The sequence below is a fragment of the Hipposideros armiger genome, unplaced genomic scaffold, assembly GCF_001890085.2.
Source record: "Hipposideros armiger isolate ML-2016 unplaced genomic scaffold, ASM189008v1 scaffold_384, whole genome shotgun sequence".
Taxonomy (NCBI): Eukaryota; Metazoa; Chordata; class Mammalia; order Chiroptera; family Hipposideridae; genus Hipposideros; species Hipposideros armiger.
This window is the reverse complement of record NW_017731734.1, coordinates 1,522,546-1,550,504: the sequence shown is the minus strand read 5'-3', so window position 1 is coordinate 1,550,504 and position 27,959 is coordinate 1,522,546. Positions and strand designations below refer to the sequence as shown.

The window sequence follows — 27,959 nt, the reverse complement described above, 5'->3', positions numbered from 1 at the left end:
ACGTGGCCTGCAAAGCCTAAAATATTTACTCTCTGGCCCTTTACAGAAAACTTCATCAGGGATTATCACTTTGTGAGGGGTGTACATGTTTAACTAGCACATTGTTTTGTACACCTGAAACTAATTTAAAAAATATTTTAAAAGTAAACTTCATCAGTCACCCACCGTTTTCCACCTAAATTGAAAACAGGAGACTCAGATCACTAATGACATTTTCCTCTGTTGTTATTTCTTTGAGATATTTAGACTTCTTTACTGACTTTATCACATTTTTCTCTCTTCTTTACCTTTCTAAAGAAATACAACCCCTCGGACCCTGCTTTTGCTTATGCACAGCTAACCCACGATGAGCTGATCCAGTTGGTCCTCAAACAGAAGGAAACAATAAACAAGAAGGAGTTCCAGGTTCGCGAGCTGGAAGACTACATAGACAATCTGCTAGTCAGGGTCATGGAAGAAACCCCCAACATCCTCCGAGTTCCGGCTCAGGTCGGCAAAAAAGCAGGAAAGATGTGAATGGCCAGCTTACGACCCTGAGATGTTTTTGTGAGTTTGTTTCCATCTCCTCCTGAGGCCAAGGACTCGATATGCCTGAGAACCAGCGTACAGGCTCCAAGTCACCATCTCCCTTGCATGTAATCTGGCAGGAGTCAATCCTACCAATTGAAGCCTGGTTAATTATTACAATGAAATTTTTACTGTACGTTCCCAGGGTTTTATTTTTAAATGCCACTGTGCCTTTAACTATGTTGTAAATATTTTATGCCCTGACCAAAGACACGGTCATAAGATCTGATCCTGGCCCAGAGATTCAGATGGCTCCAGGGTATTAATGTATTTTAACATTGGGGTTTTCTTTCTTTGATATTGAGATTCTAAAATACGTATCTCCCAGTCATTAATCTTGGGCTGAAATGAGAAGGAGCATGCAGTCGGTGCTGGTGTTACACACGCTTTTGACTTTTGAGTAACTCAGGCGTGGCTTTTTGGTTGTAGATGCTAAATTTTGATACCATGTCAACGTCCTGAGCTTCTTAGACTTGGTCTTGTTGTTTTGAGCAGAGGAGTCTAAGAAAAAACCTCTGAGTGCCTTTTAAGTTTTGAACAAGCTGCCTTTCTAAACATCAGCTTCCACTACTCTCTAGCCTTAAAATGTGCTCGGTGCAGATCCACAGGGCTTTTGGATGGAGATATGAGAAGTAGAACAGGGGAATGGGAGAGTCACTTTGCACTCAGTTAGGGGGAGGTGGTCAGAGTCCCTTCTCTCATGACAGCAGGGTTCCTGCTGGCCAGAATGGCCCAGTCAGTGCTTTGACAAGGGGTTGGGTGACCCAAGCACTACTAAAATGGCTCCGCCAGGTATGGAATGATTTCGGTAGGATTTCTGTGGCCTTTTTCCCCCTGTGCCTTGGCTTGGCTCCCTGGTTTCTTTGTCAGCACTTCCTGGCATTTTCTCCCGTTGTTATAAAATTGTGAAGAGCAAGAAAATGATACTTATTTTTGGATTGCTGTATTTTTAAAACTAGATTAATACACATATTTTTTTTAAGTAGGACACTTGCCCCCTTCTTAACTAATAGCACCAGATTCTTCAGGTAATTTCATTGTTAGTAACCTAATACTGGAATTAGAACATTTCCATATTTCTCATTTTTTTCTGCCAGTTGTCACAGAATCTCATCAGATCTTGATCTTTTTCCTGAGGGAGGAATATCACAGGCCAAAGGGTGGGAAGGGGTGGTAATCCGAGCAGTTATTAACTTGGGAATCTCTTCTATGTATGTTCTTGTAATATTGAGGTTAAGAGGCAAGATTGTTGGTGGCAGAATTCCTTTTCAGGATCACAACCTTAGTTGTATCTGAGCACTTTAATCTGAAGGATGATACTGTAACTTGATTTACCTAATTAGCCTTTAATTATCTATAGCTATTTTATTTAATACTATCCCCCAGTACTGGGGACCACTGTAAACTTCTCAGAAGACTTGTGTTTTTGTAGTGCTATGAAATTTATTAACATACCTACAAAGAGAACTGTATATTCACTTGAACTCTGAAAATGTACATATTTGTTCTGCGACATGTTTTTTACTTGATATAAATGTATTTTGACTGTGATAACCCAAGTGCACTGGGGGCAGCTGTGCTCTGAACGGTTTCTCCTTTGAAGAGCTGGTGTGGAGACCTGCACTGTTCACGGGAGGTGGTTGGTTCAGAGATATCTGTTGCTAGGACCTCGGGGATATCCGTGCCTGGGTCAGTGTTTGAGAGGGACATGTGGGTGGAGGAGTGAATTCCTGTGCTCTGAAATGCCACTTGGGAACTCTGGAGAATGAAGGACAATTTGCTTCAAGGGTGTCTGGCTTCTACCACTGCTAGAAAAGAATTCCATTTATCGCATTCCTGTATTTCTCAAAGTAGATAACCTGAAGGTCATTAGTTAATAACTGTCCTTGAGGACTCTACTTTGGGGGAGAATTGATCTAGGAAAAGCTTTAGCCTGCTCTGAGCCATTAACAGGGGTCGGTGAGTTGGAGGGCTGGACTCCTGGAACTGGTATATGTCTGAGGGCATATGGCCATCTACACAAGGAGAGCTGGGACGTGCCTCTGGCTGCTGTGAATGCTCACCTCACTGATGGGCCCTGGGAGGAGGCTGAGCTCTGGAAAAGCAGCAGCAGCTTTCTTCTTGGCCTTGCCTGGCTGCCTCCGGAAAGAGCAGTCAGTACTTTAAGCATCACATTTAAATACCAAACCCCTTGCAAGTGAACTTCAGTTGGAGGTCAGCTCCCTGAACAAAACATCGATTATGTGCCTGGTTTGTTTCATATCATCTCATTCCTTGGACTTTGACAGGTGTCCTGCCCTCTCCTTTTATTCCTGTGTGTTCACTTCATGAGGGTGGCAGAATGGAGGAGCGAGAAAGTCTGCCCTTTGCCACGCAGAACAGCTGATGACCTGAGTGGAGAGGTGTGTGCATGCGTGCGTGCATGCATGAATGGGGTATACGTGTGTGGTTACAGCTTTACTAACAGTGGGAGCTCAAAAGGGCGTGGAGGAAGGTCCATGCCACTCAGCCACGTGCTGTATTGAAAGCCAAAGGCAGCTTAATGTTAAATTACACAGGATCTTTCCTCACTGGGTCCCTTCTCCCGATTGACCCTTTTTTTCTTTTTTAGAACTACTAGTTACTTATCCCTCAAGGCCGAAAGATTAATTGCCTTAGGTGGAGAATTTAACCTCCTAGTATGCACACCAACCTCAACTCTGGCTTCTTGGTATCTAGCATGTGAGCTACTAACATTACCTCTTCCTCCCGCCAACTGAAGGATCGCTCGGTGTTTTTGGATTATGGAATTATTTCCTGCTTTGTTACTTTGGGAATTTTGAATTTCTCTGACTTTGTTTTTAAGGAAGTAACCTAAAAGTTCCTACAACACTAAATAAAATGGTACTACCTTTCAAAGATTTGTGTCTGTACTTTAGTATGGGTGCAATAAAAATTTCTTCTGTCTCCTTAGACAACCTCTCTTGGGGGATGACCAGTGTTTGTCACTGTCTGAGAGTCACTCACCTGGATTCCTGCTGCTGCTGCCTTGCCTGGTGCCCAGGGGTCCCAATGCCCTTTCTCCTCCAGAGGATGGGACATCTTTAATCCCTTCTCTGTGACACCCCTCATCTTAGCCTGCAGGGACCGTAGGCTCTTACAGAGTGGAGAGCAAGCTGCTTCTGCCCTTGCATATCAGGTGCTCACTTCAGGCTGAACCTCGACTGCAAAAGGAAGCCCGTTTATTGAGTTCCCACTGTTCACTAAGCACGCCCATTCCCATGTCCACCCACTTGGTCTGTAGGTTTCTCAAAGTAATACCATCCATGTTTATACAGAGAGAGAGAGAGAGAGAGAGAGAGAGAGAGAGAGAGAGAGAGAGAGAGAGAAATCCTAAGTTCCTCATTACCAAGAGGTAACACCAGTGTTATTTTGATTTATTGCCCCAGCATTTTTCCTTCATACAAATAGATACACTTTCAAATGAAGTTGAGAACACACAGTACAGACTGTTTGGAACGTTTCTGCAAGCCTTTAGATAGTCTTCTGCAACAAAGACTGATTCAGAGGGAGAGTCTCCCCAGCTAACCTCCCCCACACCACAGAAGAACTGTGGCGACTACAGAGATCATCTAGGTTACTTCTGGCTCAGGTTATCATCTCAGCCACCTCTGGACCAGAATGAGGACTTGCTGGGGAGCACCCTGCTCCCCAACACGATGGAAAAGAGACACAGGGTGTAGTTACTACCCTTTGACCTTGGCCAAAACATCAGCAAGCAGAACAGGCTCCCTTAGCCCTTTAACCCAGTCTCTAAGCAAATGGTCCCGAGCCTGAGGCTTCTCATTAGGTAACATCTTTGGTGCTCTGCAGTCTTCCCCTTCACATTCAAAACTGGCTTACTTGAGCTCTGTGGGGCCAGAGTATCCCAAAGCCACAAAATCTCCTGAGGGAGAATGTCCTCACTTAGCCTTTCGATGTTTGACTATTTTACACAGAAACCTGTATCCTGAGCCCTGGAAATAGCCACCTTGGTGACACTGATAGCTCTCACAGAGTAGAGAGAAAGCTGCTTCTGTCTTTGTGTATCAGGTGCTCACTTCAGACTGAACCTTGACTGCAAAAGGAAGGCCGTTTATTGAGTCCCCACTGTTCACTAAGCACTGACCTGTCTATTTCTAATTCCCATCAAAGGTAGATAAGATTTCCATTATGCAGATGAGCCTCAGGTTTCAGAACTTCAGTTTGCCTAGGGTCACAAAGTGAGTAGTTAAAAAAGAATTTGAACTCCTCGCCTGTCTGACTCAAGAACACAACATTGATACTGGAGATTTTTACATTTTTTAATGATTAAAAAAAATCTAAATGACACATTGAATTCAAATTTCAGTGTCCACAAAGTTTTATCACAGTACAATCATGCTCATTCATTTATGTCATTTTCTATGGCTATCCATGTTACAACAGCAGACTATCTTATTGTAGTTGCAACAGAGACCTTATCGTCCACCAAACCTAAGTATTTGCTATCTGGCCCTTTACAGAAAAAATTTGCCAACCCCTAGTCTAGGATCACTGGGTGCCAAGGAGAGTGTTCTGATTCACTTGGAATCCTGGAGGGTTGGAGCAGGCAGGGAAAAGGGAGGCATATAACTCAATCCTCGCTCAAGATGAGGCCAGACAAGCCACAGCCTCCCTGAGGAGGGAGGTTCCACGTAAAGTAACTGTTATTCATGCTCTCAGTCTATGCAGCAAACGAAGGTCTATGACCACCTCCTTAAAATTATCAGATGGCTTTGCTCTTAGGAGTTCAAGAAATTATACACATTAATCCTCAGTCCAGGAAAGGGAAAGTGTGTTGGGGTCACAGAATAAATAACGCAAAAGGGGAAAGTGAATATGAGTGAGGGAAGTTATTGGCACCAGGATTTAGTAAATCCTGGCCATGCCCTGTACTGTGGCTGTGTCACCCGTGAGTGTTGGAGAAGAATGAGTGTCCACTGCAGAGCTGAGGTGGTGGGAGGGAAATCCTGTCAAAAAGGCTAGAGAGCCAACTGCCAGGGTTGGTGTGAAGAAGAGAGTGTGTCCTCAGGGCTCAGTGTGAAGCTGGTTTACACTGAGTTTCAGTCAACTGACCTGGGAGGGGCCCAGGGGGTGAGGCTGGGTTAAGGACCTGAGAGCAGCCCAACTCCCTCTGTTTACTTGCGCTAGATAAGAATGTTCCTGCCTCTGAAAAATTCAGTCTGTGTTGCTTCTGAGAGACCCACCTACAACAGGTATTCACAGGAGTTGAACAGCTCTTTAGTGAGTACCAGCCCTCAGAATAGGAGGTGCTCCCAGGACACAGGGATGAGAAAGCCAGATCATTTCCACAGAGACTTGCAATCAAAAGGAAAGTCAGGCAAACAACCAGAACACACACATCTAACTGAGGGAAGACTGGCAGAGAGCTTCCTTCAGGTCCCAAGCATCAGTGCCTTCCCCTTTGGTCTCCTCTAGAAAGAGCTCTGGCCTTAAGGTCGGTATTTCCCATGTGGACCACGGCTGGGGGCCTCTTTCCAACAGCCTTCCCTCCCCAGTAGCTTTCTGGGCGCTCAGCCCATTCTGGGTGCTCAGCATTCTAAAAGCTTGCGTGCCAGGTACCATGTGAACACTGGTGATACAGACACAAGAAACATGGTTCCAATTTCACAGAAGGGGAGTGGGGTTGGGGGGTGGGGGAGAGGGGTTTGAAGGCATATGTTAAACAGATAATCATTATCATTGAATGATGGTAACTCTTAGAAGAGTTTATAGCAGTGGGAAGGGCACCGAGGATGATGTATCTGTCCTGATTTCTCAGAGGAAGGCAAATAGATTTCCTAAATAAATCGATTTCTTCTTGAGAAAGGGGAGAACGCATCAACACACTCCCCCCCACACACACACACACACTCACATGTCTTAGTAAAGTGCGCCATCTTCTGGCTTGGGTCCTGCCCACCTCCCAGCCTGTTCGTGTATGAGGGCAAAACTCTTATTCTATTACACACTTGTGACCGGAAAAGAGAATCACCTCGTCACTTCTTACAGTTGCCGGTTGGAGGATCATAAAACCGCTCTTCTACTTTGAGTCGTGTTTGGGGAAAGGAGAATTTTAAGGCTTCTGTCATGGGTTATTACATGCCTGTATTACATTTTATTACATGCCTGTAATAAAACCTCACTTTAAAAAAATGCAGGGGCCGGCCGAGTGGCTCAGTTGGTTAAGAGTTGGCTTAAGAGCACGAGCTCTGAGCAACAGGACCGCCGGTTCAATTCCCGTATGGGCCAGTGATGCTGTGCCCAAGCTGAGCTGTCGCTGAGCTGTCGCTGAGCTGTCGCTGAGCTGTCGCTGAGCTGCCAACAGGTGTCAGGATGGCTCAGCTGATGTAACAACGAGATTGCCTGTTCAAACTAAGACTGAACTCGGCACCTTGAGCTGAGCTACTGCTTGGATGGCTCAGTGGATAGAGCATGTGCTCTTAACAACAAGGCTGCTGGTTCAACTCCTGCATGGGATGGTGGCTACGCCCACTGGCAACTAAGACTGAACTTGGCACCTTGAGCTTACACGAGCTGCCAACAGGAAGCCAGATGGCAACTGGCGCCCTCCACAACGAAGATTGAAGAACAACAACTTGTCTGTTTCCCTTCCCCAATTCCCCAACAGTGTTCCCCTTCCCCAATTCCCCAATAAAATCTTTTAAAAAAATGCAGTTAGGTTCAAGATATGCACAGCATTAGGGATGAGAGGAGTCTGATGCTGTTCTTGTATGATGACATGGAGAACTACTCCCAATGCCAATTATGTTGTTTTCAGGAACATGTTTCCCTCCTCAGTAAGGATGTCGGCTATACTGTCTAAAACTCAGAAATTCTGAGGTGTGTGTGTACACACGAGCATGCAAGTGTATCTCAATATTTATCTGCTGGACAACCAGAAATAAACCCTCATCACATACCTGACACTATTGGGGAAGTCTAGAGGAGAGGGGATTTGGAATGCCCAAGGCTGATGATGCTTGGGTTATAAACAAAATGCATTGTTTATCGGATATGTCATTGTTCCGCACTGTGGTCCAGGAAACTCACAGTTTCATGAGGCATAGAGGGAGTCCTTTGTACCTGACCACTTATTATAGCTCTTTCAAAAGAACCTATAGCTCTGTCTGATCAGATCCCTTTCTTTTTGAGGTTCAAATGCTCTGTTTGAGGACCCACTAGATACATGGTCATTGTGTAGCCTCAACTCCAGACTAATAAGTACCATTTTTCTTCTGAAATTTTTTCCAGCTCTAGGATGCATAATAATGTATTGCTCTTTTAAAGAAGGCAGCTGTAACCTGTATATTATTCCTCAAGGGAGTATCCCTATTTGTTAAGCAGCTGACAAGATACCTTTAACTTTCAGTTCATTGTGCATAGGAGCTGTCCAATCATTTTCTGTTCTGTGTGAAGAGCTTATCTCACTCTCCGTCCCAACTCCTAATTCAAGGTTGAAACTGAGCCCACAGTAGCTTCTAAAATCTGCTAATGCCAGAGGCCTGCCTGGAATTCTCCATCATCAGCCTGAGAAACAGAAATTCTCCTCCACTCAATTTCAGCACTTGCCATGATGACTCCCATCTGCTTTCTTGGAGTCATTAGAGGACAGGCCTCTGGCCATCCTTGTCATTTAACTCAGTTTTCTTATTTTTCAGACACAACTGATTCTAAAACTCTCAGGCATTAAAATCTGTATTCTTAGAGTGCAATTAGGACTTATTTATAAGAAAATACACTTTTTGGTGACTTTTAATTTATACTCAAACATCACATACATAATTGTTAATTTTGTCAATGAGAAATGTCCAAACCTGTAGAGAATTTTAATGAGTTTATTTGAGCCAAACTGATGACAATTGCTGAGAAGCAAAATCTCAATGGATTGAGAAAATGCTCCAAAGAATGGTAGTTTTGCAGCTTATTTGACACATTAGAATCAAAGGAGGAGACGTAAGGAGGGTTACATGAAATTCATTGGTCATAGATTAATGGGGCAGGAGAAAGCAACATGGGGAAATCTCTGAGATTGGATAAAAAATAAAATGGAGAGACACGTACTCTTTTACATTAGCGAATACAGGATAGCTAATAATATTTACAGCACAGAGAGATGGCATTCAGGAAACAAGATAACAATGAGGTGTTCTGTGGTCTTGTGCTCTGGTAGAGCAGTTGTACACTGAGGGGTCCATAAAAGGGGGATTATTCTGACTTCCTAAGGGTATGTTATCTTACATGCAAAAAAGACAATAGACAGGTTTACTTAAGGTAGAGATTGACCTTTGTCAAGGAAGCTATAGGCCCAGGATTTGACTACCTGCCATGACTCACTTTTAGTTAGGGATTTTTATGTTCAGACCATCCTACGTGGTTACTTTGGTCTCTGTGTTTGTAAGACCTACCATGCAGGCTTCCCCTGAGCTTGTCAGGTTTGGTATGTGGCCCCTTTTGGTCCACTATTTGTAAGCTTAGTTTCAGTAATAGCATGAATTTTGCTCAAGATTCTTTAATCTGTACTATATCAAGCTAGGAACTTTGGAGCCAGAATCTTGAAACATCTTAAAGTTCTAGCTTTTAAGGACATCTGAATCTGCTTGAACCCTCCAGTTTGCCAAAGTCCTCACCACTCCATATTCTTTCACTCCAACTCCCTTAGACATTTCTTTTTTTTTTTAAGATTTTTATTGGGGAATTGGGGGGATGGGAACAGTGCTGGGGAATTGGGGGAAGGGGAACAGACAAGTCGCCGTCGTTTTTGTTCTTCAGTCTAGTTGTGGAGGACGTTGCTTCACTGGCGCAAGTTGGCACCATCATTGCGCTCTTCCCGGTCGAGGCAGATCAGTCACCGGCTTCTGGACAGCTGCTCACTGCGGCTGCTGGCCGCTCACGCTGGCTGCTGGCTGCACACGGCAGCCCATGGCAACCCACTGCCACAGGGGCTGCAGCCTCCGCCGTCGCCAGCGACTCACGGCTGCCCAGCTCCAGGTTGAGCTGTTGCCCAGCTCCAGGTTGAGCTGTTGCCCAGCATCTTAGCTGTAGAGGGCAGTGTCACTGGGCCTCATATGTGGGATCCGAACCGGGGCCCTCTGGTGTCCCAAGCCAGTTCTTAACCATCGCGCCACTCGGCCGGCCCTCCCTTAGACATTTCTTATCTAGCCTCTGAATGCATTTGAGTTTGCCACTCTGGATTTTAATTATACGCCCTCATTCTACAGTTGAGAAAAACAGACTGCAAAGAGAGGAAACAGCTTGTGTGGGAAAGCTGCTCTGGAAAGTAAAACACAATTTCCTGCTCTCTCATTACACGACTCTCCCTTTTAGGCCAAACTTTCTTTTATGCCAAAATCAACATTAGTTACCAAAGAGAAATGGAGAATCTGTGATTGCCCTAGCACTTTAGAAAGGAGAGTTGTTTGGGAAAGGCAACAATTTCTGTCTGTGTAGGTAGAAAGTTCACCCAAATTCAACACCTAGGTCTGGCCCACCTCAAATTAACTACAGACACCTGGAAACCCGAAGACGCAGTCCAGTCTAGGAACCTTCTCTCCTAGCTAACATTTCTAGCGGAGTCCTCAGAGGAACGGACCGGAAGTTTCGTGTAGTCGCCTTGCGGAGGGAACTACCTGTACCGCGGTCACGCTAGCCGGAAGCGAAAGGTGCAACCTTTAGAAGGCTCCCCTTTAGAACTCTCAGATAGTGGTGGGTATTAGAAATTTTACTGCGGCGCCAGGCAGTTTGTGAGATGCCGAGCGGAGGCCGCTGCCCCGACTGTGGCTCCACTGAGCTAGTGGAAGATTCGCACTATTCGCAGAGCCAGCTGGTGTGCTCCGACTGCGGCTGCGTGGTCACCGAGGGCGTCCTTACTACCACCTTCAACGACGAGGGCAACCTCCGAGGTATCTGTGCCAGTCTTTCCAGGGGTGTGGCTACAGCCTGGGGTGGTAGAAGTACCGATATCAGATTCCTCTTATCTCCCATCCACTCCTCGTCACGTACACACTTAAATACGGGAGAAAACGACCTAACGTGAACGAGTGAGCTGCAGGAGGTCAGGGACTGCCATTCATCTGTGTTTTCCTCGCATGTACGGTAGTAAAACATATGGCATGTATAGTAAGTAAAAAAACGTTGAACAAATGAAACAGAGTTCCACCCAACGTACCTAATTTGGTAATGGTGGAAAGACTGTGGATCAATTGTTTACAAATATAGCACATACTATTACCCCAGAGTAGTTTTTAGCACTAAGTGGCAAACCATCTTTCTTTCTTTGCTTTCCAAGTCCCTGACCAGTGCAGCCCTCGATATCTGCATCCAGGAAAATTGCCTGGATTGGGTGTACAGGAGGTTACAAATTTGTACTAAAATTTCTGAAAGTTTGGAATACTTAGAGGGGCTTTAGTGCAGTCCTAATCCTCCTCACTCTCTGCATATTTGATACTGCTTGTGGACATAGAAAACCAGGTGGACCTTTATTGGGCATAGATGGGCAGCTTCTGTGAGACAGGGAGCGGATGCCTAATGATTTTAATTCTCTCTGGCTTTGTGTGGTGGGATGGCAGGGGTCTGGTGCTAAAGGCTAAACAAGCGATTTGTTGTCCATTTTCTTACAGAAGTAACATATTCCCGAAGCACAGGGGAAAATGAACAAGTTAGTCGCAGTGAGCAACGAGGTGAGAATCCACTTTTTATTTCACAGTGGCTTTAAAGAAAGTTCTGATGGTCCAGCCCATCTGCTTGCTTTTCCTGATGTCAGCATTACTATGTTAGGTAGAGTCTAAGAGAATGGTAATTAGAAATAAAGGATAAGGAACGGCCAGTTAGCCCAGTTGGCTAGAGCGCAGTGCTCACAATACCAAGTTTGCTGGTTCGATCCCCACATGAGCTGCTGAGCTGCGTCCTCCACAACTAGATTGAAACAACTACTGGACTTGGAGCTGATGGGTCCTGGAAAAACACACTGTTCCCCAATTTAAAAAAAAGAAAAAGAAAGAAAAAAGAAATAAAGGGTAGAGATGGTTCTAGGAGAGGTACCGATTTAGTATAAGCTTTGGGTCTGCTTGGGGATATGCTTGAGATAGACTCAAGGAGTCGAGATCAAACTTTGGCTTGGCCCTGAATCAAACCAGCCTCCAAAAAAAAGGTGGGCTGAAATGTGACTTCTTGCCACAAATTTCTTTGTGCCCTTAGAACGACTTCATCAAGTGTCACTCCTGTCATTGTAGAAAGGTACTGTACATTATTTGTGTATTGGAGGCAAGTTTAGCATAAATTGCTAGGAGCTGCATAGTAGCTCCTTTGACTCCTCTAATTCTTGGTATGGGTTTTCCCAGGGCTCCGCCGAGTGAGGGACCTCTGTCGAGTTTTGCAGTTGCCATCAACATTTGAGGACACAGCAGTTGTCTACTATCAACAGGCATACCAGCATCCTGGCATCCGAGCTGCCAGACTGCAAAAGAAGGAGGTGTTGGTTGGGTGCTGTGTCTTAGTCACCTGCCGGCAGCATAACTGGCCCCTAACCATGGGAACCATCTGCGCCCTGTTGTATGCAGATTTGGATATGTTTTCTGGCACCTACATGCAGATAGTGAAGCTCCTAGGGCTGGATGTGCCATCGCTGTGCTTGACAGACCTGGTGAAGACCTACTGTAGCAGGTAGGTCTAGTGGGAGACAATGGGATGGGACGGGTCCTTAGACCTGAATCCTTTTACCTTTGGCTGCCTCTCGTTGACCAAAGCCCATCTAAAAGGTTGGGGGAGGAGGGGGAATCTGTTCTTCCTCTTGTGTGCTTAGTACTAATAAGGTTAAATCTCATTTTATCTTTCTAGAATGCTATAATTTTCAAATTCCTTTGCCCTCACAGCAACCTAATGATATAGGAAAGTAGATATTAGTTTTGGCACAGGGCTCTGAGTTATACCACTCATTTTGTGTGTGGCCTGTGTGGCTGTGTACAACAGCCCTGCCTCTGTGGGGTCATCTGCGAATGGAGCTGAAAAAATATAGATGACAGAGTTGCAGTTAGAAGCTAATTCTTTTTTTTTTTTTTAAGAAGTTTTGTTCTGTTTTCTGACAAATATAGTAGAAAGCAAAGGCTATCAGTGTCAAATAGTCCTGGGTTTGAAACTTGGTTTCAACTCTGTAGCTGGAGGACTATGGACAAGTTTTTCAACTATAAATGCACATAACAGGGTATAGAGTAGATTCAAGAATGTTTGTAAAGCGCTCAGAATAATGGCTGTCGGGGTGCTCAACAAATGTTAGCTCCTTTCTGCATTCTCCTGCCCTTCATCTCACAAGCAGAAGACTCAACTTGTCTTCTCTCAGTACCGATATGAAACTTGCTGCCTAGCAAGCCTAAGTGGTCCCAAGAGGCTAGAACAGCTTGAGCAGACTGCTTTTCCTCACTTTGGAAGAGCATCCTCCACAGGCATTGAGACCAGACCCTCATTTTGGTTATTTCAGCTTCAAACTGTTCCAAGCCACCCCATCTGTGCCAGCCAAATACGTGGAAGACAAAGAGAAGATGCTGTCACGAACATTGCAGTTGGTGGAGCTGGCAGATAAGACATGGCTGGTGACTGGACGGCATCCCTTGCCTGTCATCACTGCTGCAACTTTCCTGGCTTGGCAGTCACTGCATCCTGCCGATCGTCTGACATGTTCCCTGGCCCGATTTTGTAAATTGGCAAATGTGGACCTGCCCTACCCTGCTTCCTCCCGCCTACAGGAACTGCTGGCTGTGCTGCTGAAAATGGCCGAGCAGCTGGCCTGGTTGCAGGTGCTGAAACTTGACAAACGGTCTGTGGTGAAGCACATCGGCGACCTCCTCCAGCACCGCCACACGCTGCTCCGCAAGGCCTTTCGAGAAGGAACGGCAGAGCTGGAGGCCCAGAAGGAGTTGCAGGAACAGGGACAGGGGCAAGGACAGGGACCAGAGGAAGTGGGGAGTGGTTCCTTAGATGTGTCTGCAGGGAAGCGACCGGCTAGTCCTGCCCTCCTCCTCCCACCCTGCATGTTGAAGCCCCCAAAGCGGGTCTGTTCTACGCCCCCTGTCTCCACAGTCACCGGAGATGAGAACATTTCTGATAGTGAAATAGAGCAGTATTTGCGTACCCCTCAGGAAGTTAGGGACTTTCAGAGAGCCCAAGCTGCTACACAGGCTGCCGCCAGTGGTCCTAACCCTCCCTGATGCACATTGGGGGTTGGGGGGCACTTCACCCCGTTCTGACAGCAGTTTGATAATAGGCCTGTCATATCCAGAGAAAGAAGTGTATGCAAGTCCTTAGGTATTGTCTTCCCTGTTTAAAGGAACTAAGGGACTCTGCAGTTAATTGGAGCCCAAGTCCTGGAGTAGAAATCAGAAGGAATGCAGGGCTGCCTGGGTCAGACAGAGTCCCCTCCCTTGGTGGGGAGAGCAGGTTGCATATGTTCACATTCTGTGGGATGGCTTTCCTGGGAGAGGGTCAGGCTCTCTCCTGCTCCTGGTTTGAATTGGATACGGTGCTGCTGGGCTGATGGGGCCTCTTTGCTGGTGTGGAGCAGCTGGCATTTCCAATGGTATCAGCCCTCAGACAGGAACTGTGCAACTCTGCCCTGTATCCTTTCATAGGCGTTTGTGAGTTCATGCGTGTGTTGTCATGAGATCTTCTACCTCATAACAAAAGGACCATGGGTGGACTAAAGTTATAGCTCAAAGGGCTTTGCAAAATTTTAATATATTAAAACAAGAGGCATCTGCTAGAAAACATTCTATTGTATAAAACCCGAGCTTTTAAAAAACATGTTTTCTTTGGCACTTTTCATCCCCTCCCTCCCCTTTCCCCAGCGTATTGCAAAAAGCTCTCCAGTGCTAAGGCATTGGCAGGGTATGTAAACAGCAGCCAGCATATGTAGAATAATACAAAGCTTTTTCTTCTTTCCTGTCTAATATTGTCCGTGCAGCAAAGCATAAATAACAGGATCCATCCCAAGGCGTCTGGGTTTCCTTTCTTTTCTATGTCTTTTTTCACCTTGGTGATGAGGCTGGGGTGACACGGAGACTGGGAGACCTGGACCAGGCTTTATTTGCATGACGCTGTTCACAAGGCCCGAGGTTCCCTCCGCTTTCACTGAGTCTTGTCTTAAAAGGCTGGTGGTTGCATGTTAGGTTGGGGGAAAATATGAGTGCTGGTGTTTAAAGGTAGTGGAGGCGCAGGCCCCAGGGGAGCTGCAGGGACCCTGCCCACCTCCTTGGAGGACTTGGCTTGGGCTTCTGTGAGGCAGGAAGCTGGTTTGATATTTTGGAGGTTTCTCCCTAATATGGAGTTAAAGATCAAATGATTGGAATGGTTCTTCCGGACAGCCTCATGGAGGCAGGGAAGTACTCTTCCTCAGTTCCTTGTTGGAAGGCTGCGTCTGGGGACAGGGGTGTTGTAATGAAACGGTAAGTGCTTTTCCAACACCACCCACATCCCTGCGGTGGAGCCCCGCTTCAGGGCATTGTTTATAGGACTAGATTTAAGGCATGACTAACTTCAGCCCCAAACCGAAGCACTACTCTCTGCTTTCCTCAGATTATCCCCGGGCTTCTGGCAGAGGCAGCTTCTTAGGTGTAGGACCTTGGCTTAGTCCTCAAGTGTGGCTTCGGAGCCCAGCTGAAGGGTGTGTGTACCCTTCCTGTGGGAATTGTGTCCCTCCCTAACTGTGCACCTTCCACAGCACTAGTTGGGTCTCCAAAGCTGCCTTTCGCACTGCCCCACGTCCTCTTGCATAGTTTATCTGAAAAGCAGCACCCTGTTAGTCCTGGTCATCTGCGAGGCTGTCTCCTAGTTAGCCAAAAACTGAGTGGGGGAGAGGCCCTAGGATCTAGGCACAGGTGGCTGACTTCAGAGGGCAGTGAGAGAACATTGTTCTCAAGCTCCCATCTGTTTTCCTGATAAGGCTGATGACCGCCAGTGAGGCAGTGTGGACAAGATGCAGGGAGCATCTTAGGAGGAGCTTGCCTGGGCTGTGCTGTGCCCTGCTAGTCACCACTCCACAGACTGACAGGACCTTCCCCACTACCCTGGACGGCACTGATAACTAGCCTGGGCTGGGACGGAAATGTATAATGCCTGTGGCCCTGGGATTGTCTATCGCTGCCCCAGAGAGACGACTCTTAGTAGTGGCAGGCCTCTGCCTAGCCTTTTCCCCAGCCTCCAGGACTAAAGCTGGTGAGCCCAGGTGCAGCCCTCGGCACCTCCACCTCAAACCTGTTGACGTACCAATGGACGTCTTTGAGGTCCCCTCCACCCCCAGAAGCCGGGGTAACGAGCCAGTGTGGCCAGCCTGTCCTAAAGTGTCGCCCGCCCCCACCCTAGACCGTGGTCTCGCTCTTCCAGAGGCCTGTCTTCATGCAGCCGCCTCCGGCCGCTTCGGCGCCGGTCATGGTGATGTCGTCGTACTTGCCACCTTTGGGGGCGCCATTCAGACTGGCTGTGTTGAGCGGGTATGAGCGGCGCTTGCTTTCCTTCTCCAGCGCGCCGCCGCCGCCACCCTTGAGGTTGTCACGACTGGCGCTGCGGCGCTGGCCTGGCCGGCCCGCCTCGGGGAACGGCGCGGCGCTCGTGTCGCTGCCCTCCGATGGCGTGAGCGTGTGTTCACCCTCGAGCTGGAGGCGGGCGCCTGGGCTGTTGCGGCTGCTGCCGGGGTAGCTATCGGACGGGCTGTTGTGCAGACTGCCGCTCTCGCTGGACAGCAGCTCCGGTGCCCCGGCCACAGAGCCCCCGCGCAGCGCCTTGAGCCGGTTCTTGCCCCCCGCCTCCCCCGCGCGATGCCCCTTGGCCCGACTCTTGTGCACACGGCGCCCGTGGGGCAGGTTATTAGGGTGGCGGGGGGCGAGGCTTCCCCGGGAGCCCACAGGCTCTGGCTCCCCTTCGCCGCGGGTCGCCACCCCCGCCTCACACACCTGACTCTGGGCCAGCTGCAGGTTGGTGAGCTTGCAGGGGCCCGGGGGTGGCGCGTGGCCGCTGCTGCCGCTCGGGGAGGACTTGAGGGAGGGGGGCCCCTCTCCGAACACTGGGGAACCGTCCTCTGGGGCGGCGGGCACAGCCCGGGGTGAGGCGCGCGAGGCCGAGGCAGGGGGGCAGCAGGTGCGCCAGGAGGCCCTAACGTCCCTGCGTCTGGCACAGTGGTGGGTGAAGACGAAGAGGCCCAGGGCGGAGGCCGCCACCCCGTAGAGACAGCTGCACACCACCCTGGGCAGCCATCGCTGGGACACTGCCAGAGCCCCACAAGCCCACATGGCTAGGTACAGGAAATGTGTGGTCACCAGCGCCCCCAGCTGGACTCCCGGAGAATAGAGGCCATCGCCATCCTCCGGGGGCCCCGGTGTTACCACCCCAGCGCTCCCGGTAGCCAGAAGGGAACCTGAGTCACTCAGGAGGGGGCCACTGCTCCTGAGCCTGGTGGAAGCCCTCAGTTCCTCCCCTGGGTCCAGGGAGACCCTGCTGGTGCCCCCCTTTGAGCTCTGTGCCAGAGAGCCCCGCAAGCGCAGCCCTGCACACAGGAAATAGATCCAGGTGATCAGCAGAATCAAAGCCACCGGGATGTAGAAGGCTCCTAGGCTTGGACGCCACACCAGCCAGCAGCTGAGGGGAGACACAGGCAGTGGGTGAGGAAGGGGAGCATGTCTGAGGCAGGGCCCATAGGCTGGGTGCTTAGGGACACAGAGGATACAGTGAGTTGACAGAGACTGGCTTAGTCAACATGTGTGGGCATGGGTGGGCCAGGCAGGTACCCCTGCCAGTAGAGTAGAAGGCATCTAGTGCTGGGATGGGTAGGTTTGGGGCAGGCAGGAATCATGCTCACTAGGGGCTGTGGTCCCGGTAGTTGTGGATGTTGACGGCTGCTGTGATGCCACAGATAATGAGTGGGATCCCTCCGGCAATCAGATAGAACCTGGAGAGGAATGGGGTTTGGGGATCAGAGAGATGGGGAACAAGGAGGAGCAACCCGGTGCTCAGAGCCCTTGACTTGCTCTCAGTCCCATCCTCTTTCTGTCAGATTTTTTTGCCAGGGATGTAAGAACCCACACACGGTGGGTTTGGTTGATCCCTAGGGGACTTGGCCGAGACTGTTCTAAGGGATAGAGGCCAGAATTGCTCTCTCATCCCAAACAGTGCAGAAGTCAGGGGTGCCACTCAGGTTCCCAGGATCCCTGCTTAGTGCCCTTCCCTGGCATTGTTGGAGTCACTTCCTTCCCTGGTCTTGTCATGCCTGAAAAGCCCCAAGGATGCACCTGCTACATGGCCGTGGGCAACCTGGTGCCACCTAGGGCCTTGCCTCTTCTCTCTTTGGAGAGTGGTCTCCCAGGATCTTGTACCCACCCTGCATCCACACTGGGAGAACAGATTTTGATGTCCTATGCCCCCCTTCTGAGCCCTTCCCCACTGCAAAGCTGACAGTTGGAAGCATGTACCGGAGCATGGGACGGGGAGCAGGTGGGGCAGAGTCCCCTTCCTGTGGAGGGGGCACCCTCCAAGTGAGCTCCTTGTGGAGAACGCGGGCCTTCACACCCATCCAGAGCAGTGTGGACAATGAAGAGTAGTGCAGAGTGATGCCCACCTGCGGGATCAAGGCACTGAGGCTGGGGGACGGCTGCTACTAGTGGGGCCATCCCAGACCCTCAGCCCGCAGTGTGCTCCTCCTCCTACCATGTTCCAGCCCCCAACTCCACCAAGATTATCCCTGAGGTTCTGTCCCTGCCGTTACCCTCTACTTCCACCCCAGGGTTTTCTCCCACTCCGGTGACTCTCCGTGACCCTGTTATTGCTATCCGGTTCATCCCTGACCTCCCTTCCATTGCAGGTCCCACTCTCCACTTTGAAGTCCCACCTCTTAGTTTCTTTGCTTCTTACCCCTTCTGCTCTCATATCCCCCTCCCCTCACAAGTAAGACAACACAGAGAGAACAATGGAGCTGGGGCCGATTAGTGTGGGCCTCCGTTTTCTTCCCTTGTACCTCCCTACATGCCTAGGCTGTCGTCACTAATCTTGGAGCCCCACCCCAACCCCAGTCCCTCCTGCTTACCGCCTGGCAGACCATCTGGTAGTTGGTGAGTGTGATGCCTCCTGCAAACACGGCGGAGGTCATGGCCATGTGGAAGCACAGGTTCAGCAGCATGTGCCAGCCCTTCCGGGACACATGGATGGAGCTGCCCCAGAAACAGTCTTTAATTAATGGGCCACCTAGCCCAAGGTCAGGCCCATAGGCTCTCAAGGCCATTGGGAGGGCCAAAGAGGAGTTGGCAGATATCTGTGGGCATGCATGTGTGTGAATGTGATAGAGGCCCCAGGGCAGGCAGGCCTTAAACCCCCAAACGTGTTTTCCAACCCCAGAACCTTCAAAGAAAATGCTAGGCAAGAGCCTGGGAAAGTCACATGGACCCACCTGGGGAAGGAACACTTGCCAGTACATAGTGAGACCCCTGGCCTTCCCACCACACCTTCCCTTCCTGTGGGAGCTCCCACCTGTGGTTGAGGATGTACGTGATGATAGTGGAGAAGAGGCAGAGCAGGAGCAGGGCCGTGCAGGGGTACACGACTGGATGCAGCCCTGCCCCTGAGCCCCCCACCTCCCTGGGGAAGGCACTCAGCTCCTGGAAAGAGTGGGAAAGAGAAAGTGAGTACTAGGAAGTCAGGAGGAGAGGTTGCCCCATGGAGTCCTAGCCAGTCCCTCAGGCCAGTTTTTCCGCTTCCCAAGCCGGGTCAGCTTTGGTCTTCAGTTTAGTCCATCCGGGTCGGCAAAGATGTAAGCACCACGACATCCACCCTTAGAAAGCTGGTCTAAGTAGCGTTAATAATCTACTGCCTGCCGTTCTGGGGACTTTTCAGGTTCCCAGCCTGAAAATCGGAGATGAGGAAGGAACGGGGAAATTTCTGTCTATAATACAGCTGCATGTCTTTCTCAGGATCTGAGAAAGTGGGGTGTAAAATGCGGTGAGGGAGTGGGAACTGGACGAGGGTGAGTGAGGGTGGCAACCAGAAAAATGTTCCCAGATTTGTTTGCACTTTAACAATCTTGGTCTCAGAGCGGGCAGGATGTGAAGACCAGGCTGGGCAGTGCCAGATCCCTCTCTTTCAATGTGAGAGTGGAGGCAGGATCTCCTTGTCTCCTCAAGAAGAAAGGTGTGGGGGAGACCAGAGGGACATTTCCCGATGCATCCTGACAGTTATGAGGCCTGACAAGGCTGCTGTCCTTTCTGTATTTCATGGAGGCCCAGGTGATCAGAAAACCTCGACCCTACCTTGCACACATCCCCTGTTCCCTGGTCCTCCCACCCCGCAGCCCTCCTACACTCACCATGAGCACGGCCACATTGCCCAAGTACTGGCAATGCAGGGAACTGACGTTGGGCTGGCTGGAGCGGAGCTGGCAGCCTTCGGAGCTCCAGCCCCCGGCACCCCCTGGCCCCTCCTGGCTCCACCAAGCCGCCACAGGTTCAGCCCCCTCAGCCCAGTGACGCAGTGAAATGGCCACTGGCTCCGTCAGGTTTCCCACGCCACAGCCACCTACAGGGGAAAGGGAAGTCCACATGGGCGCAAACCAGGCGGAGGGAGGCCGGCCTGGTGGAATTAAGCAGCAGCAGCTGAGCAGGCATGGAATCTCCCTGGGCCAGGTGTGGGCTGGGCTTGGTCGAGACAGTTAGATGCCAAATGTGGTTCTGGCCTCCAGGTCTTCAGTCTAACTGGGGAGACGCCACAATGAATCAAAATAAAATCATTGGGAGGTGGCCCACTCCACATGCCAAAAGAGTGGTGGTGAGGGGCCCCAAGAGAGGACTCTAGGGCTGGAGTCAGGGACAAGAAGGTAGAAGGTAATGCTGAGGGAGTGAAAACCCAGGGGAAGGATTCAGTAGGGTAGCCCAGGTTAGGAAGGTGGGATGGAGGGAGGCCCACGTAGATCAAGGGTTTGTGCTTACAGCCCTTTTGAAATTGTACAAATCCGGGATATAAAACCTAGTGTCTTCCTGAGCCATTTTTCTACCAGTCCCTTTTTTACAGGCGTCTCTGTTCCCCCATCCTCCTTGGAAAAGGTGAGGGGCCACCATCCTCTGCCACCTCCACCAAGGCGTTAGGGGGCGCTGTGGGCAAGGGAAGGGCAGAATACAGAGGCGCAGGGCAGATACTTGGGAAGAATCCCAGGCCTTGTAGGGAATTCAGTCCCTTACTGGTTCCTGCAAAGATGACAGGGGTGGCCACGCCGCGCCTCTTGCCAGGTCCTGAAGCTCCAGGGCGGGAGGTGTTTCCATGGCTGCGGAAGAGGCGGCCATTTCGGAAGACGAGTAGTTGCAGGGTGCAGTCTGGGGGGACTGGGGAAGCCAGGGCAGCCGGAAGGGATGAGAACAGACTGGGCGGCAGCTGAATGGAGGCCAGGGCCACGCTGTTCTGGGGGGGACACAGCAGTTCCTCAGAAACACCCGGATCCACTAGGACTCAAATGTCTTCTAGCCCCTCCCCCCACCACCCCTCTCCCCTTTTCTGGGTCCTGCCTACTGTCACATCATCCACCCCTACCAGGTACCTACATCTCAGCACCTCCCTGCCCCAGTGCCCACCTTGATGTGGAAAGATGACAGAGAAATGTTGGGCCTCCCGGTGGTACAGCGGAAGCGGAGCTGCTGATCAGCCAGTGGCTCCGGCTCGGGCGAGGAGTTCTGGCCAAGGCCCAGGGGCCTGGCGCCCAGCATGCCTGCCTCCCTCCTCTGGAAGGCGGTGCAGGTGAGGCCCACATAGCTGTGCGGCTTGATGAGGTAGGCCTCCAATGCTACGTTCCTCGAGTTCTAGGGACAGGGAACTTGTCACCCCACCCTTTGAGATATGTTGGCCCTGTCTTGGCCTTCTCCTGCCTGAGACTGCACACCCTCTCTCTGCAGATCTGCTCAGGCCATGTCCCTCTAGCCTTTACTCCTCACTCTTTTCAAGGCCTGGCCAGTCTTAGGTATGCCATGGAATCTCCCCACCCCTTGGCCACTGCGCCTTCTCCTTCCTCCTAAGGCCCTTCTTCCCACTCATTCAAGCCCCACCTGTATCTTATTCCCCTCTTAGCACATACTTTTGCTGCCCCAACTAAGCCGCAGATCACGGTCCATGTCCAACCTCCTTTATCTCCCGGAGACAGCAGCACAGTATCTTGCATATAGAAGGTGCTGTGCCATGGTTGTTAACTGGTTCACAACCCACCTATGGAAGTATCCCCCTCTTCTCAGGGAACAGAAGTCTCCATTACTCCACACTCCATCACAGTGCTGTCCCCCTACAACTTGGTTCCCCACCATAACTTCATGTATACCAGGTCAGACAATTAAGTTCGTGAACTTGTTGCAACAATGTTGCTAACCTTTTTTTATATCAGAGGGGATTACTCATTATGAATTTGTACCAACTGGACAAACAGTTAACCAAGTTTACTATTTGGAAGTGCTGAAAAGGCTGCGTGAAAAAGTTAGACGACCTGAACTTTTCGCCAACAATTCAAGGCTCTTGCATCACAGGGCAGTTAACGTGGCACTGTCTGTGAGGGAGTTTTCAGGCAGTAAACAAATAGCTGTATTGGAACACCTTCCATACTCACCTGATCTGGCCCCCAATGACTTCTTTCTTTACCCGAAGATAAAGGAAATATTCAAAGGAAGACATTTTCATGACATTCAGGACATCAAGGGTAATATGACAACAGTTCTGATGGCCGTTCCAGAAAAAGAGTGCCAAAATTGCTTTGAAGGGTGGACTAGGCGCTGGCATTGGTGCAAATCTTCCCAAGGGGAGTACTTGGAAGGTGAACCATAGTGATATTCAGCAATGAAGTATGTAGCACTTTTTCTAAATAGGATGAGTTCACGAACTTAATTGTCTGACCTCGTAAGTTCTCCAGTGTCACTGGCCTCCCTCTCTTTGCACTGCCCCTGACAACTCAGGATTTGATTCCACACGACTGGGAACCTAGACAAGTTTGGTGTTCTTGTTAGCTGGGCGCATGGCAGGTGCACACTTAGAGGACTTGCTGCCTGAGAGAGAAGCACTTCCCTCCTGGATGACGCTAAGGTCCCTCCCAGTGCCAAGTTCCCCTCCCAGTTCCCTTCCAGCTGCCCCACATTACCACAGAGATGTGCTGGGCATGGGGGCTCAAGGCAGCCCCCCCAATGCGCTCCAGGGCGCCTACGATGCCGCTGCAGGCCTTGTCCTCGCGCTGGGCCAGCCATAGCAGGTGCTCATCCACCAGCATCAGGTTGCTGGCCATGTCCACCATCACCTCTACAAGCTGGCGGGAGGAGGGACGGGGGGGGGGTCACTGAGGTAGGAGCGGGGTTTGGGACCCAGGGGTTGGGTCCCAGGGATTTGGGACCCAGGCTTGAGCAAACGGGGTGGGGGTGGGGTTTCCAGGGGCCCCAGAAGCCCTGTTGAATCTCACCTCTTTGATCTGGTCAACATAACCCAAAAATTTCTGGATCATCTGAGCCACATAGACTACATCCATCATGTCTGAGAAGCTGGCAGCCTCGGCCGTGTACACTCGCAGCTGGTGGGCCAGGGTCAGTGCATTGGAGGCATTGATGGGCATCTGGAAGTGTTGGGGGGAAGAAAGGGGGTCATCCAGTCTTGCTCCTCCCTCAGAACTGCCCCTAGGAGACCCCCTCCTCTGTGCTGGGGTATCTGGGGAGAGGGGTCTAGCCCACTGGCTGGGTCTAATCAAGACAGGAGGCCCATGTAAAGAGTGAGCTCATCACAACTCAAGGCCTCCTCCTTCTAGTGCCACTGGCTCAGGGACAATGGGACAACCTCACGCTGTCTGGTTCATCACCCCCCCTCCCCGCATAAGACTGCCCTTGCTATGTTGGGGGGTGAAGATGCTTGCCTACACTTCCTTAGTGTGGCCTTGGGGGCTGAATCCCCTGGAAGAAGAAAAGCTGGAGGAGAACAGGAGCCCCTCACTGCACACATCCAAGGAGTGGAGGAGCGGCCGTGAGGTTTCTCCCCTCCCCACCCCCCTGAACCAGAGCTGATGGGGTGCCCCTGCCCATCTACTGCCCTGGCCTCACCAGCACGAAGGTGTAAAGCACCCTGGTGATGTCGTTGGTGTACAGACAGTGGGAGTAGTCCCCCGGCTCCCAGCGGCCAGCTCGGTCACACCTGCGGGAGGCCCGGGTGCCTGGGGCGCCCCCGCTCAGGGGCACCGAGGTGAAAGGGTACTGCAGGCAGGACTGGTAGGCTGTGATGCCAGCCAGAGTTCGAGGCCACCTGGGGGCAGAGGCAGGAGTTGTCATGACCCAGGCTCCTCAGGGCACGGGCCCCTCCCCTGACCTGAGGACTGTGATGCCAAGACCCCTTGAGACCTGGCAGGAAGATCCAGGGGAGAGGTTTTGGGCCAGCCTTCAGGGAGTTCCCAAGCTTCACCTTCTTTCTAACTGCGTTTGTTCTATTAGTGCTATCATGGTGCTATGGGGGCTGGACTCTGAGTCCTGAATTGACATCACTTATCCTTTCTGGGCCTCAGTATTCTCAGGTGTATAATAGGGAGAATAATACCTGTCCTTCTTAACTGAGAGAGCTACTGGGATATTAAATGTGATAGTCATGTAGGAGAGCTTTGTAAACTACTAACATAAGGAAGCAAATAAAACCCTTTTTGTTCTATGTAGCATATCTCAGATGGTGATTTTATACAAAAAAGATAAGGTCTCTAAATACTACCGCGGGACTTGGAGCTAAATGACAAAAGGAAGTGTTTTCTCCATCTTCGAGTGGATGGGGAGACCCTGGTCACCTGTGGTCTCAAAGGCAAGAGTTGGGAGTGCCTGGGAGGTTGGCTCAGGGATGGTGGTTGGGTCTCGGGGCAGCAGAGCACACCGAACCTGAAGTCCCCACGGTTGTTGGCGACGCGCTCGGCAGGGCAGTAGGAGGCGGAGGTCTCCAGCACCACAATCTCCACCTTCTTGCTGGCATTGCCCTGGACCGTGGATACGGAGCACTCCCATTCGCCGGAGGCGCCCACGCCGATGTGAGACAGGGTCAGCTCACTGCAGGCGGGCGAGCGGAGGGCTGGCTTGTGGTGAGGCACTCTTGGGGCCACAGCGCCCTCCCTAAGCGCCCCTGGCCCAGCCACCCACAGGGGCCCTGCCCTGCTCTAGGGTATATAGGTCACGAACTTCAGGTTCATTCTTCTTTGAGTGGGGGATATAAGTACATATTCCTTTCATTCTGACTGGCTTTACGATATTGTTTTTCTGAACTTCCATTTCCCCATCTGTATCATGGAGATAATAACACCTCTCTTGCAAGTCTATTGGAGAGATTAAGTCTGATAATATATAAAAAATATATTGTAAAAGCTCTAAAGAAATGTCAGATACAATCATTTTTTTTTCTGTCAGGCATTTAATTTCTATCCCTATCTAGATCATTTGTGACAGTCCTGGATTTCCATAAACACACATACAGGCCCACGCACTCCCAGGAACGTGTCTGGGCACAGCAACTCTGGGTGGCGGGTGATGGCGTTGTGCTTACCCCCAGCCTCTGCCCTGGCTGAGAAGGGGCAGCAGGGCCTGTACCTGGTGATGAAGGTGCAGTCGTGGATGAGGCTTTCGGCAAGGAGGATGCCTGCCTGCTCGTCGCCCTCCACAGGGGCCCGGTTATGGTACCAGCGGATTCGGGTATCGTTGCCCAGGTAGCTGGCGGAGCACTGGAAGGGCAGTCGGTCACCTTGGAACACCACTTGGCGTAGGGATGGGATGAGGTGGTGCGTGTGCAGCTCCAGGGCCCCCTCTGTGGGACGAGACACGAGCAGTGGGGCCTGAGTGTGCAGCGTGTGTGCCCGCACGAGTGTGGGAGAGTCCACTAGGGGCAGGGCCAGGCCCCTCTGGGAAAGGGGGCAGGAGAAAGTCTCCAGAAACAAGCCCAGGAGAGGAGAGGAGGGTTGTGGACAATTGAGTAAAAGTGCTGCTTTCCACAGCACACTTGTCACCCCAAAAGGTGAGACCAGATGAAAGCATCAAGCAGCAGCCCCAGTGGAAGTTTAGAAAAGCTGATGGAGGATGACCCCCAGTGGGATCTAAAGGAGAGGATGCCCCTGAGAACATGTCCACTACCCAGAAACACCTAAGGCAGAGGGAGCCTCGAGCCAGTGGGGCCCTTCAGGAGGGAGTCTGGGGCCTGAGGGGCAGGCAGGGTCCCTGGCAGGTGAGCAGAGTGAGGATTTGCTCACCGCAGCGCAGCTGGGTCTCCTGGAGGCTGCTCAGGGCCTGGGCATGTAGGGCACTGGGGTAGGCACAGAGTGTGCGCTCGGACAGCTGCACAGAGTGATTCCGGGCCCAGGACAACAGCCAGCGTAGGCGGCAGTCACAAGTCAGGAACTCGGTGCCGAAGTCCCTGCAGAGTGGGTAGAGGGGCCTCGGAGTGGAGCAGAGGAATGTGGGCCCATGGAATGGGGATGGATCCCCAGGAAGGGACTGAGGCTAAAGAGGCACACTTGGGTATGTGTGCACAAGCCTAGCATCACGGGAAGGCAAATATGGCAGAGTTTCAGCCATTGTCTGTCCTGCCTACTCATAAGGCTGGCCACCGTGGTGACGATGCCTATGTGTCTCCCTCCTGGGCAGAGGAACAAAGCGGGGGTCTGTGTTCTCAGGCTGGGGAAAGATACTCACACAAGCTGAAGGGCTGGCAGCCCATCAAAGACTCCAGGTTGCAGACTGGAGAAGATGTTTCCAGATATGTTTCTGCAGGGGGCAGGGAGGAGTCAGACAGGATCTTGGGGTTTCCAGGCAGCAGAGGAGGGAGGGGTGAGTGAAGAGCATGCAGGGATCTATAAGGGTTTGGGGCTGCCTTCCTCCTTCAAACCCTCCTTCAGGGGTGGGCCTCCCTCTCCCCTCCCTTTCCCCTCTCCCTCTCCCTCTCCCTCTTCCCTCTGCCCTCACTCACAGTCGAAGAAGCCTGGGGAGGCCTTGGAAGGTCTCAGAGGTAAGACAGCCAATCCGGTTGTTGGAGAGATCTCTAGAGAGACACAAACAACCTCAGCAAGTTGGCCACATGGTAGCACACAGCTCAGTTTGTGAGGGACACGCAAGTGTGGCTGGGGCTCGTGTGGGGAGTGGGGTGAAAAAGGAGATGGGGTTGGTGCTTGAAATACCTGCCCCCAATCAATATGCTGTGGGGGTGGGGCAGCTGGTGGGGCAGGTGGGTGAGAAGAAGGGACAGCGGGGGTGAACAGGAGGGGTGGATGCTCATGGGATCCAAGGGACCTTCTCCAGGGATAAGGGGAGGGCTGGGAGGTTTGGGGGGGGCAGGACATGCCACTCACAAGCGCTTCAGCTCCCCCAGGCCCAGGAAGGCACCGGGCTGCACCGTGCTGATGACATTATTCCTCAGGTCCCTGTGGGAGGCAAGTGGGGAGGCCCTCACACCTCTCCCGCTCTGGGGGCCACACCACTCCCCTGGGGCTGGGTAGCCTCACTATCAACAGAAGTATTGGGGCTTGATTGCCTTCTAAATCCCAGCTCTTCTCAGCACTGGCTGGGAGGTTGGACGAAGGACCCCCGCCCCTCAGCCGGGACTCCAGCCTCCCTGCCTGACATGTGGGGTAGAAGGTCAGAAAGAAGTCAGGGAGGATGTAGGTGCCATGAGATGCGATGGAAGGGCCTAAGGATCTCAGGGCCTCTATGAGGAAGCGGGACGTGGGGAAACTGAGTGGAGGAGCCCTGGACTAGGAGTCAGGAGGCTTGGGTGCCCCATTGTTGCTCTACCTCTGAGCTGCCTTGAGTATCTCACAGGGCTGTTATGAGAATCATTTCAAAATGGGTGTTACAGTCTTCTGTAAATTGCTCTACAAAGGTGAAATCTTATTGAGCCTGGCTATCGGGAGGTATTTTTATAGCTATCCTACGGATCTCTCCATTTGACAAGTGAGGAAATAGGCCATGCAGCAGGTTGGTAATCGCACGGATGCTGACCTGGGTCTCAACTTCAGGGCAGAGCTGTAAATCACCTGGCCTGACTCCTCAGGGTGAAGGCTCGTTCACAGTCCTCTGCCTGCTTCCTCCCAGGGTTTCTTAGGGGCCCATAGTGCTGAGAGAAGGTGGCAAGGGAAGTACCAACGCAGGACTGAGCTCCAGCAGGTCACAGACAGGACAGGAAGTGGTAGAGCCCCCTGCCACCACACCCCCAGCCCAGACTGAGGCGGTAGCTCTTGGCTCTGCCTGCCAAAGCCTCAGGAACACCTCTGGGTTATGGGCAGGAGGGGGTTAACTGAGCTGGCTCCCTGCTGGGGGGAGAGGAAATGGGTGTCCGGGATGGGAGGTGCTGTCCCACCAGGGGGCCTGTTTTCGCTC

General features: G+C 51.2%; 3 protein-coding genes across 4 annotated transcripts in view; 2 read left to right on the top strand and 1 right to left on the bottom strand.

Moving 5' to 3' along the window:
• The window catches only part of RAB11FIP1 (RAB11 family interacting protein 1), a 29,537-nt gene extending 26,072 nt beyond the window's left edge, over positions 1 to 3,465 (top strand). For both annotated transcript variants that reach the window (XM_019662981.1, XM_019662982.1), the window contains one exon: positions 298 to 3,465. In XM_019662981.1, the coding sequence (XP_019518526.1) occupies positions 298 to 516 (219 nt within the window). In that variant the 3' untranslated portion in view covers positions 517 to 3,465. The remainder of the gene's footprint in view (positions 1 to 297) is intronic.
• Positions 3,466 to 10,234: 6,769 nt separating this feature from the next.
• Positions 10,235 to 14,586, top strand: BRF2 (BRF2 general transcription factor IIIB subunit). The gene is made up of 4 exons (XM_019662978.1): positions 10,235 to 10,508; positions 11,226 to 11,285; positions 11,946 to 12,267; positions 13,079 to 14,586. Exons 1-4 carry the CDS (start codon positions 10,355 to 10,357, stop codon positions 13,803 to 13,805), a joined length of 1,263 nt encoding a protein of 420 aa, XP_019518523.1. The 5' UTR covers positions 10,235 to 10,354; the 3' UTR covers positions 13,806 to 14,586.
• ADGRA2 (adhesion G protein-coupled receptor A2) overlaps positions 14,295 to 27,959 on the bottom strand; it is a 34,836-nt gene continuing 21,171 nt past the window's right edge. The window contains exons 3-19 of the mRNA XM_019662977.1: positions 26,933 to 27,004; positions 26,554 to 26,625; positions 26,280 to 26,351; positions 25,838 to 26,001; positions 25,185 to 25,398; positions 24,486 to 24,650; positions 23,673 to 23,871; positions 23,045 to 23,194; positions 22,733 to 22,894; positions 21,192 to 21,416; positions 20,805 to 21,021; positions 19,937 to 20,145; positions 19,105 to 19,232; positions 18,665 to 18,788; positions 18,054 to 18,199; positions 17,444 to 17,533; positions 14,295 to 17,223 (exon numbers count right to left, since the gene is read on the bottom strand). Of these exons, the coding sequence (XP_019518522.1) occupies positions 15,951 to 17,223; positions 17,444 to 17,533; positions 18,054 to 18,199; positions 18,665 to 18,788; positions 19,105 to 19,232; positions 19,937 to 20,145; positions 20,805 to 21,021; positions 21,192 to 21,416; positions 22,733 to 22,894; positions 23,045 to 23,194; positions 23,673 to 23,871; positions 24,486 to 24,650; positions 25,185 to 25,398; positions 25,838 to 26,001; positions 26,280 to 26,351; positions 26,554 to 26,625; positions 26,933 to 27,004 (3,682 nt within the window). The 3' untranslated portion in view covers positions 14,295 to 15,950. The remainder of the gene's footprint in view (positions 17,224 to 17,443; positions 17,534 to 18,053; positions 18,200 to 18,664; positions 18,789 to 19,104; positions 19,233 to 19,936; positions 20,146 to 20,804; positions 21,022 to 21,191; positions 21,417 to 22,732; positions 22,895 to 23,044; positions 23,195 to 23,672; positions 23,872 to 24,485; positions 24,651 to 25,184; positions 25,399 to 25,837; positions 26,002 to 26,279; positions 26,352 to 26,553; positions 26,626 to 26,932; positions 27,005 to 27,959) is intronic.

Excerpts from the sequence above, each read along its gene's own strand:
- BRF2 (XM_019662978.1), top strand. The coding sequence starts at position 10,355 with ATGCCGAGCGGAGGCCGCTGCCCCGACTGTGGCTCCACTGAGCTAGTG. Across the intron at positions 10,509-11,225 it reads CGACGAGGGCAACCTCCGAG|AAGTAACATATTCCCGAAGC; the intron begins GTATCTGTGCCA and ends ATTTTCTTACAG. Across the intron at positions 12,268-13,078 it reads GTGAAGACCTACTGTAGCAG|CTTCAAACTGTTCCAAGCCA; the intron begins GTAGGTCTAGTG and ends TGGTTATTTCAG.